The 21,141-nt window shown below is 54.9% G+C and overlaps 2 protein-coding genes across 3 annotated transcripts in view; one reads left to right on the forward strand and one right to left on the reverse strand.

Moving 5' to 3' along the window:
• LOC311525193 (uncharacterized protein) overlaps positions 1-21,141 on the forward strand; it is a gene marked incomplete at its 3' end in the record, with an annotated part of 47,193 nt that overhangs the window by 19,481 nt on the left and 6,571 nt on the right. The gene's annotated exons all lie outside the window — the stretch shown is intronic.
• LOC311532376 (ciliary microtubule associated protein 1A-like) lies at positions 1,373-17,529 on the reverse strand. 2 transcript variants are annotated; one of them, XM_084650777.1, is made up of 7 exons: positions 17,497-17,529; positions 13,123-13,257; positions 12,426-12,629; positions 7,871-7,972; positions 5,156-5,277; positions 4,847-4,987; positions 1,373-4,054 (listed from the first exon to the last, which is right to left on the reverse strand). In XM_084650777.1, the coding sequence occupies exons 2-7, from the start codon at positions 13,229-13,231 to the stop codon at positions 3,974-3,976; spliced, it is 759 nt and encodes a 252-aa protein (XP_084506903.1). In that variant the 5' UTR covers positions 13,232-13,257; positions 17,497-17,529; the 3' UTR covers positions 1,373-3,973. The 2 variants fall into 2 exon arrangements, with proteins under 2 accessions (XP_084506903.1, XP_084506902.1); XM_084650776.1 differs by lacking the exon at positions 17,497-17,529 and adding an exon at positions 16,844-16,931.

The raw sequence follows: 21,141 nt of genomic DNA on the forward strand, positions 1-21,141 counted from the left end.
AAGGATAGTTGAGTATTGGAACAAGCTTCCAAGGGAGACCCTACCAGACCCCTCTCCTTTGGTACAATTACACAGGAGAAAAGGTAGCAACTCCAGAGTGATGCCCTGGAGCACAGCGCTGCAGGAATATGATATGGAAATTTTCCATATTAAAGGCAAAGAGAATGTGGTGGCAGATACAGTGTCCGGGCAGGAGGGTTCCAAGCTGACGCATACGGATTAGCCAGTGGAAGAGTCCACAGAGTCAGGGTAAAGGGTGAGGTGCGACCCGGGACCCTCAGGAGGCACAGAGTTGCTGGCGTTTTACAGGGATACCCTGGGTCAGATGTGTACAGGTTAAGATTACCAAAGGGTGGCATGTGAGGTATATAAATATAAAGGGAAGGGTAACCACCTTTCTGTATACAGAACTATAAAATCCCTCCTGGCCAGAGGCAAAACCCTTTCACCTGTAAAGGGTTAAGAAGCTAGGATAATCTCGCTGGCACCTGATCAAAATGACCAATGAGGAGACAAGTTACTTTCAAAGCTGGGGTGGGGAGGACAGGGGAAGGGACAAAAGGTCTGTCTGTGTGTGTGATGCTTTCGCCAGGAACAGAACAGGAATGGAGTCTTAGAACTTGTTAGTAAGTAATCTAGCTAGAACTGCATTAGATTTCCTTTTGTTTAAATGGCTGGTAAATAAGCTGTGCTGAATGGAATGTATATTCCTGTTTTTGTGTCTTTTTGGTCAGGTGCCAGCGAGGTTATCTTAGCTTCTTAACCCTTTACAGGTGAAAGGGTTTTGCCTCTGGCCAGGAGGGATTTTATAGTTCTGTATACAGAAAGGTGGTTATCCTTCCCTTTACATTTATGACATGAGGGCTCTGCCTAGAGCTGGTCATCATAATCGTTGCAAAGCGTACGGACAGATAATGTTTCTGGAATTATGTATCTGTACTGGAAATCATGTGCTTAAGGTCTGGGAGTTAAGGCAGGTTGCACAAAGGGATGAACTTGCTCCTATCAGGCAGGAGGGAAGAGACCTGTCTCTCTTGCTCTCCGGCTGGTCCTGTGTGTATTGGGTATTGTCCGCTTTACAAAGGAGACCTGTCCACAGACGGAGCTGAATGCTGATCAAGAGCATGTGAAATCAACAGCAAAGAGGCACACAGGAAAAAACAACAACCAGCAGGACAGCACCCTGTTTGTGAGTAAAGACCTTGGAGTGTTGGAGCATCCCTGGGGGGGCAGAGGTTCCTCCCCCGCCCCATACCCTTCACCAAGGAGACAAGCTGACAGCATGGCTTCCCTCATGAAAACGGAGCACAGCTAGGCCTGGCTGCAAAACACTGCAAGGACTCTGGGTGTGCGTTAGTTAGATACGTCCAGGTTTTACAATGCGGGTTCTGCTTTTATTTGATATGTAACCATTGGTTTCCAGTATTCCTATTTGCTACCATTTGACTCTCTTTGTTAAATAAACTCTGCTTCTTTTCACTCTAAACATGCCTAAGGGCTGTGTGTGAAGCGGTGTCGTGATGTGAGGTGGAGCTGGTAAGGTGGGCTGGGCTGTTCCTTCGGGAGCAGTGAAACATGCGAGTGTCCAGTGGAGCAGGGCTGGATGCTCCAGGGAGCCCCTCGGAGGGCTCGGGGGTTGAGGTGGGCCTGTTGCTAACATGCAGAGGGACAGCGGAGCCTGCCTAGGCTGAGAAGGTGGGATTTGTGTTGCCCACGGCAGAGGAGGTAGGGAGCTGACGCATGGCCAGGTACAGTCATGGCTTCCCGACATTAGTGTATGTTGTGCTCAGGTTTGGTGTCCGCACTTCAAAAAAGATGTTGAAAAATTGGAGAAGGTTCAGGAAAGAGCCAGGAAAATGATCTGAGCTCTGGACAACCTGGCTTACAGTGAGAGACTAAGAAAACTCATCCGCTTTAGTTTATCCAAGGGTAGGTTAAGAGGGGACTTGACCATGGTCTGCAATTACCCACTGGGGGAAGAGATTTCTGACTGTTGACAGTTCTTTAAGCTGGCAGGCAAAGGAGGAACCTGTAGGCAGACAAATTCAGACTAGAAATAAGATGTCCTGTTTTCACAGTGAGGGTAATTAACCGTTGGGAAATCTGACCTAGGGACGCAGTGGGTCAAACCTGGATGCCTTTCTAAAGGATATGCACTAGCTCAATCGGAAGTTCTGAGCACGATGCAGAAACAATTGCATGTGTTATATAGGAGATCAGGCTGGGTCATCATAATGGTCCCTTCTGGTCTTACTGTCTATGAATCTATGGGAGTGGTGAATTGCCTCCCAGGGAAGGAGTGGGAGTCCGCTGTCACGGAATATTTATAACTTCCCCAGACCGAATAACACTCCAGACAGAGCTGTCTGCTCTCTAACATCTAGGCCAAGATAACCCCCCTGCTCAGTGAGCCAAAGCAGGTTCTCCCTCCCCAGAACCCCCTAGGGTGGTTTGTGCCTCGCCTGGAGCTTGTTTTTGTGTTCAGTTTCCCTACAGAGATGGGGATGTGGTTATTGTAACCACATCTGGGTATAAATATATCCTGTCTGCAAGGAACCGGCTAGAGTGTGTGTGACACAGAGAACGATAGGGAGAGCCCTGCCCTCTAGTGGATCAGAACTGCACAACGGTGTATTGTGAGCCCGGTCAGAGGGACAGCTAGGGGGTGATTCTCCTGTCGCGCAAGTGGGTGGGTCCTGTGTATCTGGAGCAGGAGGATCCAATTTCTATCCTGAGTGCCCGCAGCATGAGCACAGACCATGCAGCATATTGCAGTGGGACCCTTCCCCTGACACAAGGAAGACAGAAAAGGGTCAGCAAATGGAAAGAATTGGACAGGGGCTCGTGAACGGGGCTCGGCCGGAGCAGCTCGGGGAACGCTCAGCTCTGGGCCTCTCATCCCAGTGCAGGCCGGGGCCCTCTCTGCACAGCTCCGGGGAGAGCTCAGCTTGTGCTCAGCTCCAGGGATCTGGCGCCAGAAAGATGTCAACACAATGGAGGGAACTCAAATAAGAGCAGCTACACTACTGAGTCGTGGGGTGAGGGGGAGGCTGAAAGCACTAACCCTGCCGAGGCTGGCTTAGGGACAGCCAAGAGGCAGCAGGAGAACAGGGAGAGGAATCAGCATGATAAAGGGGTGTGATAAGGAGGAGTGGGCTCAAACTGAGCAAAGGGAATGTAGCCTGAGGGTCTGGGAAGACGCCCTGGCAGAGAGATGGGTGAGGAGAGCGAACTGGCCAGCCAGGGGATGGGTGGGAAGCCCATTGTAGGCTGGACAAAGCCCTGGACAATAGCTCGTAGCTGATGGTGGCAGTGACCTGTGCTCAGAGAGGGTCAATCCCAGGGGCTGATGGGGAAACATTAGGGCACGGAGCAGTCCAAATGAGACCCTTCCCCTTCCTCACCGGTGGGCAAAAAGCGCTGGGCAAGGATCCAGCAATTGTTCGCCACGGGAGAGGGGCATTGGTGGGCTGAGCTGCGTTGCGTGGGAGCCAGTTGCTGCACTAGGTCCCCTAATCTCCCCACTTGGGACTAGCTCCGTCCTCGGCACCACAGGGAGGAGAGCTCAGGCGCGTGGGCTGCCCCCGGTGTCCGCTACTGTGAATGGATCTCCCCCAGGAGTGAAAGTCAGAACATGAGGGGGGGCCCTTGAGCTACTGGGGCTAGTGCAAATGACCCTGGCCTGTCGGGGGCACTGCAGCCAGCCTGACCTCGCCTCACCCTCTTTCCACACGCCCCCTGGAGCTCAGCACTCACATGATGGCCTGCTCCAGTTCCACTGTCCGACTGAAGGAGCCAGGCCCAAGCTCCCCGGGTCCCCCTGGGCCTGAGGAGCTGGGGGCTGACTCGCCAAAGACGGCTGCACAGAGTGTTAAGTCAGTAAAGATTTTCAAATGCATAATTCTTGTCCAGCCCGTCCCTCTCACTAGCGCCCGCGAGCAGCCGCTCCCTCGGCTCCTCCGGCCGCGCTCGCTTAATCCACCACGTCCACGATGAGGGGCGCCAGGTAGTCGGAGTGGCGGATCCCAAAGGTCTGGCCACGCTGCTGGACGTACTGCAGGGGGAGGGGGCAGAACACCGCAGGGTCAGTGCGTGAGATCTCAGCTCCTCCCCCCAGCACCCGCTGGTACCCTGCGGGGAGCCTGGCTTCCACGTTAGAAACACACACACGCCCCCTCCCCCGTCAGATCTCAGGGCATCCCCCCCCCCGCCCACAACTACAATCCTGCTTGAGACCTTAGCTTCCCCACTGCGTGCGCACACCCCCCCTCCATCACCCACACACACACACGGCATCACCCCCCCCCTCGCACGCACACGGCATCACCCCCCCTCGCACGCACACGGCATCACCCCCCCTCGCACGCACACGGCATCACCCCCCTCGCACGCACACGGCATCACCCCCCCACTCGCACGCACACGGCATCACCCCCCCACTTGCACACCCACGGCATCACCCCCCCTCGCACGCACACGGCATCACCCCCCCTCGCACGCACACGGCATCACCCCCCCACTTGCACACCCATGGCATCACCCCCCCTCGCACGCACACGGCATCACCCCCCCACCCGCACGCACACGGCATCACCCCCCCCTCGCACGCACACGGCATCACCCCCCCACTCGCACACTGCATCACCCCCCCACCCGCACACCCACGGCATCACCCCCCACTCTCACAGTGCATCACCCCCCCACACACACACTGCATCACCCCCACTTGCACACCCACACACTGCATCACCCCCCCACTTGCACACACACTGCACCCCCCCACGTCCCATCCACAACAGCTCTTGTGAGCCCATGTGTGTGTGTGTGTCCCAAGCCCCCGCCTCACCTTCTCCGGGCTGTGTGCCCCGGGCCCTGGTTTCTGCGTGTTGTCCCCAGGAAGCATGTTGCGGGCGAGAATGCTGTACTGAGGGGCCCGGGTCTTGTACACGCTGGGCTCCACCACCCGGTAGTTACAGGGCCCTGGCGTCTGCACACAAGGAGAGGGGAGCTCAGTCGCCAACAGGCCCCCCCAGGGGCGCCCCCACCCCCCCCAAAGCAGGCCGAGCCGCAACCCAGCCGGCAGCCTGAACCCCCATTCCCCACGGCCAGGCGCGTCCCCCATCTCCCCCTCCCCAGCGCCGCTGCTGCCTCTCACCTTGCTCAGGTCCTCACAGAAGGTGCCGATCAAGCTGCGCCCCAGGAGGGAATAGTTGGGGGCAGAGCTCTTGCTGACGACCTTGGGCCCGATCATTGGGGGGAGCCCGTAGGCGGCAGGCCCTGGGATGGAGGGAAGAGCGGGTCAGCAGGGGTCAGATCTGCCATTCAAACACCACTGTGGACAAATCAGAAATCTGACAGGGCAGCTCTGGGGGATGGGGCGGGGGGCAGGAGTGAGGTGAGATTGGGAAGGGGGAGGGCTGGGGAAGGCAGGAGTGAGTTGAGGCTGGGGAGGGGCAGGGCTCAGGGGGGCGAGGGCAGAAGGGAATGGGGAGGGGTGGGGAGGGCAGGAGTGAGGCGAGGCTGGGGAAGGGCAGGGCTCAGGGGGGCGAGGGCAGAAGGGAATGGGGAGGGGTGGGGAGGGCAGGAGTGAGGTGAGGCTGGGGAGGGGAGGGGCAGGCCTTGGGGGGTGAGGGCAGAAAGGAATAAGGGGGTGGAGAGGACAGGAGTGAGGTGAGGCTGGGGAGGGGGAGGACTGGGGGGGTGAGGGCAGAAGGGAATGGGGAGGGGTGGGGAGGGCAGGAGTGAGGTGAGGCTGGGGAGGGGAGGGGCAGGCCTTGGGGGGTGAGGGCAGAAAGGAATAAGGGGGTGGAGAGGGCAGGAGTGAGGTGAGGCTGGGGAGGGGAGGGGCAGGCCTTGGGGGGTGAGGGCAGAAAGGAATAAGGGGGTGGAGAGGGCAGGAGTGAGGTGAGGCTGGGGAAGGGCAGGGCTCAGGGGGGCGAGGGCAGAAGGGAATGGGGAGGGGTGGGGATGGCAGGAGTGAGGTGAGGCTGGGGAGGGAGAGGGGCAGGGCTCAGGGGGGCGAGGACAGAAGGGAACGGGGGGTGGAGAGGGCAGGAGTGAGGTGAGGCTGGGGAAGGGCAGGGCTCGGGGGGGCGAGGGCAGAAGGGAATGGGGAGGGGTGGAGAGGGCAGGAGTGAGGTGAGGCTGGGGAAGGGCAGGGCTCAGGGGGGCGAGGGCAGAAGGGAATGGGGAGGGGTGGGGATGGCAGGAGTGAGGTGAGGCTGGGGAGGGAGAGGGGCAGGGCTCAGGGGGGCGAGGACAGAAGGGAACGGGGGGTGGAGAGGGCAGGAGTGAGGTGAGGCTGGGGAAGGGCAGGGCTCGGGGGGGCGAGGGCAGAAGGGAATGGGGAGGGGTGGAGAGGGCAGGAGTGAGGTGAGGCTGGGGAAGGGCAGGGCTCAGGGGGGCGAGGGCAGAAGGGAATGGGGAGGGGTGGGGAGGGCAGGAGTGAGTTGAGGCTGGGGAAGGGCAGGGCTCAGGGGGGCGAGGGCAGAAGGGAACGGGGGGGTGGAGAGGGCAGGAGTGAGGTGAGGCTGGGGAAGGGCAGGGCTCGGGGGGGCGAGGGCAGAAGGGAATGGGGAGGGGTGGGGAGGGCAGGAATGAGGTGAGGCTGGGGAGGGCTCGGGGGAGGGCAGTGGCAGCTGTGAGGCTGTGGCATCCCTCCCCTCCCACCCTGGGTGAGGCCAGCCTTGCTCTCTCCCATTGGCTGCCCTGCCATGACGGAGGGGCGCGCGGGCCAAATCTCAGCCAGTGGCTGCGACTCGGTGCAAGGGGTGGCTGCACCATTGGGCTCGTTTCCCCCGGTTGCCGGGGCCCCCCCGAGATGGGGACCCTGGACTCGATCAGCTGCGGGCACCAAAACCTGTGGGTCTAAGGAGCCAGCAAGACTGCCTGCTGCTCCTGGAGGGGCAGGAACAGTCTCTCCCCACGAATTGGCATGACCCCCCGCTCCGAGAGCCTCATCTACCTGGGCCTTAGTCATCTGAAAAGCCCCCTCACAAGCCTCCTGGGCCAGCCCGTCTCCGCTCTCCTAGCCGGCCGAGCTTTGCGCTGGCATCGAGGGCGGGCACCCAGAGCAACGGTGTCCCCAGGGGAGAGCTGGGCCCTGTGCATGGCTCTGGGAACAGGGTGACTCCCCCCTTTCCAGTTACGGCAGCGGGGAAACTCCCAACTGACCCCTGCCATCTCTCGGGTCCTAAATCCCCGCCTGGCGCTCCATTGCCAAGGGCTTGGATTCTGGCACAGTCAGCCGAGCGTACGGGGCCCAGGCATGACGTTCCAGGTTGGGGAAGCTGCAATTAGCTGGTTGTTTTATGATTGCACTGCCCCATTCCCCCGTGAGCAACTGGGGGAGTGCAGGGCCGTGGGGAATGATCATTATCCCCCAGCTTGTGCCGGTCACACCCTCTGAACCAGGCCCCTCTCCCAGAAGTGTGCTGGGGAGAAGCTGAGCAGTCGGGGGGCGAGGGATGATCACAAACAGATCCGGGACCAATCCTGCAACAGGCTTAGCAGAATTGTCTCCTCCAGCGGCTCTGGCCTCTCTGCAGCATTCAGCAGTTGCAAGAATCCAGGGTCCACTTGCACCCCGAACCAGTGGGTTGATCCCCTCTCTGACAGTCTCTTGCCACCCTGCCCCGTAGCACCCGCTTTGGATAAGAGGCTGGGAAAGCCGTGAACTGGCTCTAGGGTCCCTGGGCGTGGAGACAGGCATATGCTGGAGTCAGGGCTTCCGGGAAGGGGAAGGGGAGAATCCAGACAAAGGTCTGAGCCAACGGGCACTGATTTGCACCTTGGAACCTTGAGGCCAGCCATGCAGTGGGGCAGGGGGAGCAGGAGCTGGGTCGGAGCTTAGCCCCGTGGGCTCTCCTACCTGGAGTCTGGTCATTCGCAAACTCCTTCGTGCGCGAAGCAAGCGAGTAGATGGGCGCGGAGCGATAGGCCCATTTCCCTGCCTTCTCTGGAGAATATCGACCTGAAACAAAGAGGGAGGATAATATCGGATCATAGATGGGAGGGGCTCACCCCATACCCCACTGATTGGCAGGCTCACAGATAGCCCGCGCTCCTGTCCTATGCCCTACAGCACCCCCTGCTGGAAGAAGCTGGGGCTAGAGTCGCTGGGAGCTCCCCCCACAGCCAGCACCCTGCCCCGCTCCCCACAATGTCCCCTGCTGGGAGAGGGCGGGACTAGAGTAACTAAGAACTCCCCCATATCTAGTGCTCCTGCCCTGCACTCTACACACAAGTCTGCAAATATCAGAAGGGTGTGAAGCCTGCGACAGAGCGGGATTAGCAAGGAGGCTACACAAGGAGGAGGGGAATTAGGAGGAATGGCATAGAATTAACAAGAAGGGAATTTAGGCTGACTCTCAGGATCAGTCCTTGGCAGCGATATCTATGGGGCTGGGGAATCATCTCTCCAGGGTAACATAAGAACATAATGGTCATCAGATCAATCCAATGGTCCATCTAGCCCAGTGTCCTGTCTTCTGACAGTGGCTGGAGCCAGGCTCTTCAGAGGGAATGAACTGAACCGGGCAATTTTTCGAGTGATCCATCCCCTGTTGTCTAGTCCCAGCTTCTCGCAGTCAGAGGGACTGGGGACACTCAGAACGTGGAGTTACATCCCTGACCATCTTGGCTAAAAGTCATTGATGGACCAGTCCTCCAGGAACTTATCTAATTCTTTTTTGAACCAAGTTATAGTCTTGGCCTTCACAACATCCCCTGGCAACAAGTTCCACAGATTGACTGTATGTTGTGTGAAGAAATACTTCCCTTTGTTTGTTTTAAACCTGCTGCCTATTAACTTCATTGGGTGACCCCTGGTTTGTGTGTTATGTGATGGGGTAAATAACACAACACTTCCTTGTTCACTTTCCCCTCACCACTCATGATTTTATAGACCTCTGTCATATCCCCCCTTAGTCGTCTCTTTTCCAAGCTGAAGAGTCCCAGCCTTCTTGATCTCTCCTTTCATGGAAGCTGTTCCAGACCCCTAATCATTTTTATTGCCCTTTTCTGTACTTTCCCCAATTCTAATATATCTTTTTTAGGGCTGTCGATTAATCGCAGTTAACTCACGCAATTAACTCAAAAAATTAACTGCAATTAAAAAAATTAATCATGATTAATCACACTGTCAAACACTAGAATACCAATGAAATTTATTAAATATTTTTGGATGTTTTTCTACATTTTCAAATATATTGATTTCTATTACAACACAGAATACAAAGTGTACAATGCTCACTTTATATTAGTTTTTATTAGAAATATCTGCACTGTAAAAATGACCAACAAAAGAAAGTAATTTTCAATTCACCTCCTACAAATACTGTAAGACAATATTGTGAAAGTGTAACTTACAAATTTAGATTTTGTTTCTTTGTTACATAACTGCACTCAAAAACAAAACAATGTAAAACTTTAGAGCCTACAAATCCACTCAGTCCTACTTCTTGTTCAGCCAATCGCTAAGACAAACAAGTTTGTTTACATTTACAGGAGATAATGCTGCCCGCTTCTTATTTACAATGTCACCTGAAAGTGAGAACATACATTCGCATGGCACTTTTGCAAGGTATTTACATGCCAGATATGCTAAACATTCATATGCCCCTTCATGTGTCAGCCACCATTCCAAAGGACATGCTTCCATGCTGATGATGTTGGTTAAAAAAACAATGCATTAATTAAATTTGTGACAGAACTCTTTGGGGGAGAATTGTATGTCCTCTGCTCTATTTTACCCGCATTCTGCCATATATTTCATGTTATAGCAATCTCGGATGATGACCCAGCACATGCTGTTTGATTAACGAACACTGTCCCTGCAGATCTGACAAAACACAAAGAAGGTACCACTATGAGATTTCTAAAAATAGTGACAGCACTTGACTTAAGGTTTAAGAATCTGAAGTGCCTTCCAAAATCGGAGAGGGACGAGGTGTGGAGCATTCTTTCAGAAGTCTTAAAAGAGCAACATTTCGATGTAGAAACTACAGAACCTGAACCACCAAAAAAGAAAATCAACTTTCTGCTGGTGGCATCCTACTCTGATGATGAAAATGAACATGCATCGGTCCTCTCTGCTTTGGATAGTTATCGAGCAGAACCCAAGTCATCAGCATGGACACATGTCCCCTGGAAAGGTGGTTGAAGCATGAAGGGACGTATGAATCTTTAGTGCACCTGGCACGTAAATATCTTGCGACGCCGGCTACAACAGTGCCATGAGAACACCTGTTCTCACTTTCAGGTGACATTGTAAACAAGAAGCAGGCAGCATTATCTCCTGCAAATGTAAACAAACTTGTTTGTCTAAGCCCTGGTCTACACTAGGACTTTAGGTCGAATTTAGCAGCGTTAAATCGATGTAAACCTGCACCCGTCCACACGATGAAGCCCTTTTTTCAACTTAAAGGGCTCTTAAAATCGATTTCTTTATTCCACCCCTGACAAGTGGATTAGCGCTTAAATAGGCCTTGCCGGGTCGAATTTGGGGTACTGTGGACACAATTCGATGGTATTGGCCTCCGGGAGCTATCCCAGAGTGCTCCATTGTGACCGCTCTGGACAGCACTCTCAAGTCAGATGCACTGGCCAGGTAGACAGGAAAAGAACCGTGAACTTTTGAATCTCATTTCCGGGGACTGCGGGAACTGTGGGATAGCTACCCACAGTGCAACACTCTGGAAGTCGACGCTTGCCTCGGTACTGTGGAAGCACTCCGCCGAGTTAATGCATTTAATGAACTTAGAGCATTTTCTGTGGGGACACGCACACTCGAATATATAAAAACGATTTCTAAAAAACCGACTTCTATAAATTCGACCTAATTTCGTAGTGTAGACATACCCTTAGTGATTGGCTGAAGTAGGACTAATTGGACTTGTAGGCTCTAAAGTTTTACATGGTTTTATTTTTGAATGCAGTTATTTTTTGTATATAATTCTACATTTGTAAGATCAACTTTCATGATAAAGAGATTGCACGACAGTAGTGGTATGAGGTAAACTGAAAAATACTATTTCTTTTGTTTTTTACAGTGCAAATATTTGTAATAAAAATAAATCTAAAGTGAGCACTGTACACTTTGTATTCTGTGTTGTAATTGAAATCAGTGTATTTGAAAATGTAGAAAACATCCAAAACTATTTAAATAAATGGTATTCTATTACTGTTTAACAGTGCGATTAATCACTCATTAATCGCGATTAATTTTTTTTAATCACACGATTAATCATGATTAATTTTTTAATCATGCAATTAACTGCAATTAATTTTTTTTAATGGCTTGACAGCCCTAATCTTTTTTTTTAAGATGATGTGACCAGAACTGTACACAGTATTCAAGGCGCGAGCGTACCATGGATTTATATAGTGGCACTATGATATTTTCTGTCTTTTCTGTCCCTTTCCTAACCGTTCCTTACATTATTAGCTTTTCTGACTGCTGCTGCATATTGAACCGATGTTTTCAGAGAACTCTCCACAATGACTCCAAGACCTCTCTCTTGAATGGTAACAGCTAATTTAGACCCCCTCATTTTGCAAGTATAGTTGGGATTATGTTTTCCCCATGTGCATTACTTTGCATTTATCAACATGGAAATTTCACCTGCCATTGTGTTGCACAATTTTGAGAGATTTTTTGTAGCTCTGTGCTGTCAGCTTTGGACTTAACTATCTTGAGTAATTTTGTATCATCTGCAAATTTTGCCACCTCACTCTTCACCCCTTTTCCAGATCATCTTTGAATATGCTGAGCAGCACAGGTCCTAGTACAGATTCTTGGGGAACCCAGCTATTTACCTCTCTCAAACATTAAAACTGACCATTTATCCCTACCCTTTGTTTCCTGTCTTTTAACCAGTTACAGATCCATGAGAGAACCTTCCCTTTTATCTGTCGCTGCTTACTTTGCTTAACAGACTTTGGTGTGTGACCTTTTCAAAGGCTTTCTGAAAGTCCAAGTACACTATAGCCACTGGATTACTCTTATCCATGCGTCTGTAGGCCCCCTCAAAGAACTCTAATAGATGGGAGAGGCATGATTTCCCTTTACTAAAGCTGTGTTGACTCTTCCCCACCAAATCGTGTTCATCTGTGTGTCTGATCATTCTGTTCTTTATCATCCTTTCAACCAATCTGGCTGCACCTGAAGTCAGGTTTACCAGCCTGTAATTGCCAGCATCGCCCATGGAGCCTTTTAAAAAATAAATAAATAAATACAAAATCGGCTTTACAGGGAGCTCTATCACTCGGGACAAACACACCTGGATTGTCCAGAGCCCTGGAGCATGGACTGGAAGGAGCAACCCTTTTCCATCACAGGCATTAAATCACACACACTACACACAAATTAAGCCGCACCCACATAGCTTGGCTGTACAGAGCGAGTGAGAAGGGGACAGACTCACCTGGCCCAGGGGTCAGGAAGGGCATCAGATCCCTGGGACGGCCATAGATGGAGTAGGCAGGGTTACCATCTTTGCCCTTCATGGTCATCTTGGCTGGCACCATGTACTTGGGCCCCGGGGAGCACTCATCCTGCAGATAGGGGTGGCGGATGCCGAAGCTGTATGCAGGGTCTCGGTAGCGGGAGGGGTCGTGAAGGGGGTAACCTGCAACAGGAAGGAGAGGTAGAGCCAGGGCGCAGAGGGCATGGGCCAGATAGTGAGAGCCCCCAAGAAAAGCCCTGAAGGGAGCGTGGGGCATGGCAGAGCTCTCTCCACACAGGCCACTGGGGCAGGCATGGACCCCAGTCCAGACCTGAGAGGGCAAGGGGAGGAGAGAGCTCCCTCAGCACAGGCCTTGTTGTGTAGGAAGAGCAGTGAGTGGGGGAGAAATAAGAGATCCCTTGGTGCAAGGGGGCATGGTGAGGGGCGCCCTTGGGGTGAACACAGGATGGATGAGCAGCCCCATTCGGCTGTGGGTGGAGAGCGCCCCCAAAGCAGAGCATTGGACATGTGCACGGAGCTGCCAGCTGGCCCGTGTGTTCCTCTCTCCACGATGCTGGCGGAGAGCCCCGGGCCACCCCTCCTCATGGACCCTGTGGGGGATGGGAGCTCCCCTTCCCGCTGGCCTGGCCGGCTCTTCGCTGACGCTTTCTCTCACCTACGTTTGTGGGGAGCCCATACTTGGGCCCGGGACTGCTGTAGAGAGCAGCGATGGGCCCTCTGGGCCGGTGGGGTCTCCATGTTCCCACCCAGACGTCGGCAGACATGCTGGATCCCCGGTGCTTTCCCACAGCTGGTGAGGAGACAGAGAGCCCCGGTTAGGGAGAGGGCTGGGCAGCAGCAACAGCCCTTTGCCCCCACAGGTGGGAATGGGGCCCCCACGCCTACTTGATGCCCATCCCCCTGCAACACACAGGCTGGCCTGTCACACTCCAGTAGGGGACAGCAGCACATCTAAAACCACAGCAGCATGTCTACTGGTTAGAGCAGGGGACTGGGAGTGAGGCAACCTGGGATCTCCTCCCAGCTTTTCCAGCCTCTCTGCATGACCTTGGGCAGATTGCTTTACCTCCGTGTGCCTCGATACAGTGGGGATGGCCACACGACAGCCCTGTCTTTGGGCGGCTGTTCGAGATGCCCGGATGAAGGGTTCCGTGCGCCAGGATCATTATTTCTCCTCAGTCAGCAGAGAGAGCTGCTCTGGGAATGGCCCCGTCACGCGTCAGCCGGGGGAAGGCAGTCCCCCAGAGAACCCAGCACGCCGCCGCAGGAGTCCTGTGACCCGGGCCCCGACCCCAGGGGCGAGGGCAGAGGTGGCGGGCGGACCTGGGCTCTCCCTAAGGTGACACAGCCATCCTTGCCCCGCACCCGCGCTCTGCCCTAGCCGGAATTCCCCTCTGGGGATGAAGCTTTCTCTGCTGGGTCTCGGGCCCGGGAGAGGCCTCGGTGGGGACGTTGCCGCTGCCCCGGCGTCGCTGGGTCTGCAGAAGCAGTCGCGCGGCTGCAGGAGAGATGGCCTGGCGGACTGCAGCACGGCAAGGAAGGATCCTACTTTCCCTCTGCTTTTTTAGCCCCCCTTCGCGGCTCCCTGGAGCGCTCCTGCCGCTCCCAGCGGTGCATTAGAGGCCGCCCCCCAGGGAGGCCTGCCCTGGCACACAGAGGGAGAGGCGCTGGTGCATTGAGACGCCACGCTGGGCTCCCTGCTGCACCCGCTCCGCACCTGACGAGCGCAGCCAAAGGTCACACCGGCTACCGGGGGGGAAGGTCTCCGGGGATGAATTGTACAAGGAGACAAAAAGAACAGGACGACTTGTGGCACCTTAGAGACTAACCAATTTATTTGAGCATGAGCTTTCGTGAGCTACAGCTCACTTCATCGGATGCATGCCGTGGAAACTGCAGCAGACTTTATATATACACAGAGAATATGAAACAATACCTCCTCCCACCCCACTGTCCTGCTGGTAATAGCTTATCTAAAGTGATCATCAGGTTGGGCCATTTCCAGCACAAATCCAGGTTTTCTCACCCTCCAGCCCCCCACACAAATTCACTCTCCTGCTGGTGATAGCCCATCCAAAGTGACAACTCTTTACACACGAAAGCTCATGCTCAAATAAACACATTGTGTAAAGAGTTGTCACTTTGGATGGGCTATCACCAGCAGGAGAGTGAATTTGTGTGGGGGGCTGGAGGGTGAGAAAACCTGGATTTGTGCTGGAAATGGCCCAACCTGATGATCACTTTAGATAAGCTATTACCAGCAGGACAGTGGGGTGGGAGGAGGTATTGTTTCATATTCTCTGTGTATATATAAAGTCTGCTGCAGTTTCCACGGCATGCATCCGATGAAGTGAGCTGTAGCTCACGAAAGCTCATGCTCAAATAAATTGGTTAGTCTCTAAGGTGCCACAAGTCCTCCTTTTCTTTTTGCGAATACAGACTAACACGGCTGTTACTCTGAAACAAGGAGACAAGACCAGCAAGGCCAAGGAGCTCTTCCTGCCCCGAGGGCCGGGATTTCCTGAGGCAAAGAACCTCATAAGGTTTGCCCCAGGGAGATCCTGCACGCTCTCGCTTTCTCTTTTATCCAGTTACCACGGCATCAGGGACAACAAACAGAGGCTGCCCGAAAGCGGTGGGTGGAGCCAGCTGAAATTTCGCCAAGGGAAGAAATGGGGGCAGGGTCAGCCACAGCTCAAAGGGGAAAGTTCATTTCCAGGGGGACTAGAGACCAATGTCTGGGAGCTCCAGGGCTCGGACTCCGACAGAGGCACGAGGGAGTCCCATCCCCAGAGCAGGCAGAGAACCCACCGTTTTTCAGAGGAACAGCTGCTGCTGACCACACACCATGGCCTCTGCAGCTCTGCCAGATCTCAAGTGCTGGGCAAGCTGCTGCTGTTGATGCAGAGTTTCAGGAGAGGGTGGGGAGGAAAGGGCGTGGAGCAGAAGAACAGGCCTGGGCATCAGGACTCCCAGGTTCTCTCTCTGGTTGTGCCTCTGACTACCGGTCTCTGTGCCTCAGTTTCCCAATAGGTAAAATCATGATATTGATCCCATATAATGTGTTTATATCGGTAAAGCACTCTGAGATCTTTGGCTGGGAGATACTAGAGAGGGCAAAGGATCACTATGATAAATTGGTAAAGCTGGAAATACAAAGGCAGTGACCGTGAAGGGACGACCCCCAGCAGGAAAGTTAGAGGGGCTAGGATCAGCGCTGCAGTCAGAGAGATTTGCTCAGTACACACTGTATGGAGAGGAAGCTCAGAAAGAGCAGCTGCTCCTGCTAGTCCCAGGAGTCGGGGATGTGTGTGTGTGAGGGGAGCTGGGGGCCCTGGGAGATCTGGGGGGCCTGGCCAGGGAGCTGGGGGCCCTGAGGGATCTGGGTTGCAGGCAGGAATCTGGGGGATCTGAGGGTGCAGGCATGGAGCTGGGGGCCCCAGGGATGTGGAGGTCTGGGCAGGAAGATGGAGGCCCCTAGGGATGTGGGATGCAGGCAGGGAGCTGGGGGCCCCAGGGGATCAGGGGGGTTGGGCAGGGAGCTGGTGGCCCCAGGAGGATGGGGGGTTTGGGCAGGGAGCTGGGGGCTCCAGGGGGATCGGGGGGTACAGGCAGGGGTCTTGGGGCTCCAGGGGAATCCAGAGGTGCATGCAGGGAGCTGGGGCCCCCAGGGCGATTGGGGGGTGCGGGCAGGGAGCTGGGGCCCCCAGGGCGATCGGGGGGGTGCGGGCAGGGAGCTGGGGCCCCCAGGGCGATGGGGGGGGGTGCAGGCAGGGAATTGGGGACTCCAGGGCGATCGGAGGGGTGCAGGCAGGGGTCTGGGGCTCCAGGGGGATCGGGGGTGCGGGCAGGGAGCTGGGGCCCCAGGGGGATCGGGGGGGGTGCGGGCAGGGAGCTGGGGCCCCAAGGGCGATGGGGGGGGTGCAGACAGGGAGCTGCGGCCCCAAGGGGGATCGGGGGGGTGCAGGCAGGGAGCTGGGGGCTCCAGGGGGATCGGGGGGGGGTGCGGGCAGGGAGCTGCGGCCCCCAGGGGGATCGGGGGGGGGGTGCAGGCAGGGAGCTGCGGCCCCCAGGGGGATCGGGGGCGGGGTGCGGGCAGGAAGCTGCGGCCCCCAGGGGGATCGGGGGGGGGGGTTGCAGGCAGGGAGCTGCGGCCCCCAGGGGGATCGGGGGGGGGGTGCGGGCAGGGAGCTGCGGCCCCCAGGGGGATCGGGGGGGGGTGCGGGCAGGGAGCTGCGGCCCCCAGGGCGATCGGGGGGGTGCAGGCAGGGGGATGAGCCCCCAGGCGGATCGGGGGATGCGGGCAGGAGTGTCCCCGGGAACCCGGGCGCGGGGGGGATGGAACCCACCCGCGTCAGCTGACACAGAACACTGACCTGGGTGCGGACCCGAGAGAAGCCTGCGGCGGGGCGCTGCGGACCCGAGGGAAGCCTGCGGAGGCGGCGGCCGCAGCACTGAGCCGGGCGGCGGCGGCGGGGCTGGGATTAACCCCCCCCCCATTGTTTACAGCGTCTCCCGGCAACCAGCCCGGTCCGCACCGCCCCCCGCCCGCTGCCTCCCGGCAACGGGGCCGGGCAGAGGACCCCCCCCCCCCCGCCCGCCCCCCCAAGGATGCCCCCCGGGCAGCCCCCACGCCCTCGGGCTCTCGTTCTCTGCTTCCCGCCCCGCTTAGCGCGCCCATCACCCTGGTATCGGCCACCAAGCCAGGTCCCTTCCCCCTGGGGTCCCCCCCCCGCCCCAGTGCCCAGCTCGGCACGGATCCGGCCCCTGGGCCGGCTGGGGTGGGAGCCCCGAGGAAAGGGCTCCGGGGGCTAAGCACAAGGCATTTCTGGGTGGTCTCAGAGTGCGGCCGCCAGTTCTTGCTCCGACCGTCCAGCGTCTCTGCAGCCTCCCGGGAGACCCCCAGCGCCGGGAAGGAGGGTCAGAGACCCACCCCCTGCCCTGGATGCCAGGCTCCCCTGCACCGCCCTGGCGGGAGCTGTCCAGGGGCCGCGACCGGCGCCCAAATGCCACAGCCGCCTGCACTCACCCTCCAGCTCCCCACACGCTCCCGGGCCCTGCGTCTGTCCAGAAGCGCTGCCCAGAGCCCCCGAGAAGGCTGGGCCCTGCGGGGCGCCAACCCCTGCTGGCAGCGCCCCGGGGCGAACACCAGGGTCCTGGGTCTCATTGCCCGTGGTACCAGCCATTCAGGAGCAACAGGTGGGTGCTGCAGGGAGGGGCCGCTGCTTTTCCCTTGCACCCCCTCACTGTCCCCCCAAGGCAGTTCCCTAGAATTCAGGACTTGAGGCACCTTAGAGACTAGAACAAGTCCTCCTTTTCTTTTTGCGAATACAGACTACCAGGGCTGCTACTCTGCACCCTAGAATTCAGTGACATTCTGTGCCTTCCAACTGAGGGCAGGAAGACATCCTGGTGGGGGTGTATTTTTCCACTTCAGAAATCATTCAAATTACGGCTGAAAAGCTTTCTGTGGGAGACAGGTCTTGCAGAACGCCCTAGGTTGGTCAGACTTGTAATTAACCCCAGTCTCATCCCACAGCAATCGGACTGTTGAAGTTCTCTTCAAATCTGTCTGTTTTCTGCTTCTTCCTTTTCTTTCCTAGCTGAAGTCTCTCACAAGACCCCGTTCTCTTGGTGGCTCATGGATGGAGCTGCAATGGCTGATGTTTCCCATTGATTTCACTGTATATTAGATATGGGCTGCTCTAGGTGGAGATGCAGACTCTGCAAAGAAAGATGCACTCCAAACACCGTTTTGTCTACCCTGGGCTGGGTAAAGTGCCTTCCTTGAATGTGAAGTCGATGGAACTGTTTCCTTTTACAGTGGCTCAGCACCTACCCTTCAACTTCAAAATATATAAAAAAGGGAAATGCAAAACTACACTGAACAAAAATCAAAGAGCCCCAATTTCAGAGACTAGACGTCAGGAACTGAGCACTGCAATGACATGTGAGAGCCTGACATGCATTTTTACAATGAATCTGATCTACACTATAGGAACATCTAAAGCCAGTAAAAAGTTATAACTACTATAATAATACACCTCTTTGGCCGTATAAAATTTCATGAGTGTTTGTGAAGTGCTTTGAAGTGCTTAGATCAGAGGAAGCTTCAGGCAATCCACCCTGCAAGTTAGAATTATACCTGTTTGCCACGGAGGTAAAGGGAGGCACATTCTGGTGAAGGTCAGACAGGGAGCGACTGTCAGAGTCAGAAATAAACCCCGATAGTTGGGACGACTCATGCCAAACACTAACCTGTATCTCCGGAACCCTACTGGACACTTCCAGATATGTCACTAACCTGAGAGTAACTCCTAGACAGGTTCATTCTGAAACTTTTTTTATTTTGAAGATTTCGGGGGAAACTTTTGGGTGAAACATCTTCTCATGTAAGTGTGAACAATGACCAACCATTGAGAGTCTTGTCACCCACTTTAACACCCTTTACCTGTAGTTGCTTTCTCAGTAGTGGGGATTTACACTTGAGCAGAATTAAATTGTAACAAAAATTGTCCTGTTTTGAATTCTATATTGAGATTTGTATTACTTCACGGCAGATGAACAAGCTTGAAATGTACACTCTTGTAATTCCTTTGCACAATTATTATCCTCGTATATAAAGAAGGTAATATTAAAGCTACCCTGTACCTCATTTCACAAACCTGAAAGAATTCATTCTGTTACTCTGACCCGTTAGAGAGATGTGTTTCCAAGGAAGGAAAGGTAGCGCACACAGTCCACCTGGTGACTTCATCCCAACGCGTGCTATGATTTAAAGGAAGTTTTTGACACTTGAATTATATATTGAGATTTACAAGGCTATCGCACTCTTGGAAAATTGACAGACTTGTAATTCCTTTGGAGAAGTATTATCCTCATTGTGACAGGATTAGGACTCACCACCGCTGGCACCTCCCACTGGTTGCTCTGGGAATTAGCTCTGTCCAGTCATGGAGCACCTTTTGTGTGTGGTGCCTTGCCCTTCATCTGCTCTGCTGCTTTGGGGACCCTCGTTGCTCCCCGCTCAGCAGCGTCCTCTTCAGGACACTGCCCTCTGCTCCAGTCTCACCCCCTTCCAGGGGTCTGGTGTTATCAGCAGTCTTCGATCTACATTAGCTCTAGTGGCCGACTGCAGCCTCAAAGTCTAGCCCCTTCCTGTATCAGGCTATGCTCCTCCTCAGCCAGGTATAGTACAAGGGGGAAAGGGGAGGACCCAAGCCCATCTGCCACTCTGGGTCCCGACCCAGGGACCCTCTAGCGGCAGCCTCTCTGTCCTCCTTCTCTCCCCTTGTCAAACTATTGTCCCTGGGCTACTTCCCCTTCAGCCCTTTGCACCTGCTCAGCCCTTTGTAGCAAGGCCTGCAGCCTGGGGTTTTCCTTGGCTGGAGCTCCCCAGCTCCTTCTGCCCTTCCCAGCACTGCTCTGTCCAAGGTACTACCTTTCCACACAGAAGCCAGTCCTCCTCCCTTACCAGTCAGGGAGAAACTGACTGCTCTCTTCCTGGGCCGCCTTTATATGTGGCTGAGCCTGGCTGAGACTGGCCCTGATTGGCTGTCTTTTAGTCAGCCTGTGATTGGCCGCCCACCTGCACTGCCTCCCTGGCCTGCTGAAGCCCCATCTAGCATAGGAGTGGGGCAGCCACCCCTCTACACTCATATTTAAAGAAGACACAAATAAAGTGAATCACAGCGTTAGTCAGTTTTTATTGCTGATGCTTAGATCCACGGATGCAAATATTTTGCAACAAGACATGTTCCTAATCTTATCTTGTAACACAGTGTAACGGGGATCAACCTAGAGCTCAGCCTGTGGTAGGAGGAGTCAGAAGTATTGGGCTGTATTTCTGTTTCTGCAACTGATCCCTCTGTGACCTTCACCCCAACGTGCCATTTTTTCTAGGGCTATCAAACGAAGTAAGGATGTTAAGACTGGAAGTTCTTCAGTATGCTCAGAACTCAAGATTTCAAAGCCCGTCACAAACACTTGCTGGTGTTTCACACATGCAAAGGGCTGTATTCTTAGAATATTCATTATCAAAGTTCCCTCCCCACTCTGAACTCTGGGGTACAGATGTGGGGACCTGCATGAAAGACCCCCTAAGCTTATTTTTATCAGCTTAGGTTAAAAACTTCCCAGGGCACAAATCCTTCCCTGTCCTTGGATGAGTACTGCTGCCACCACCAAGTGAGTTAGACAAAGATTCAGGACAACGATCACTTGGAGTTCCTGTTTCCCCAAAATATTCCCCCAAGCCCCTTCACTGAGACTCATCAAGCCCTTGAATCGCTACCCCTTCCTGTTTCTCCACGTGGGCCCCCATGATACTGCCAAGAATGACCTTGAGCAGATCACTGCAGACGACGTGGCTCTGGGAAGAAGGATAAAGGAGTTTGAGGCGCAAGTGGTGTTCTCGTCCATCCTCCCCGTGGAAGGAAAAGGCCGGGGTAGGGACAGTCGAATCGTGGAAGTCAACGAATGGTTATGCAGGTGGTGTCGGAGAGAAGGCTTTGGATTCTTTGACCATGGGATGGTGTTCCAAGAAGGAGCCGTGCTAGGCAGAGACGGGCTCCACCTAACGAAGAGAGGGAAGAGCATCTTTGCCAGCAGGCTGGCTAACCTAGTGAGGAGGGCTTTAAACTAGGTTCACCGGGGGAAGGAGACCAAAGCCCTG

Source organism: Lepidochelys olivacea, assembly GCF_965140295.1.
Source record: "Lepidochelys olivacea isolate rLepOli2 genome assembly, chromosome: 1".
Classification (NCBI taxonomy): Eukaryota; Metazoa; Chordata; order Testudines; family Cheloniidae; genus Lepidochelys; species Lepidochelys olivacea.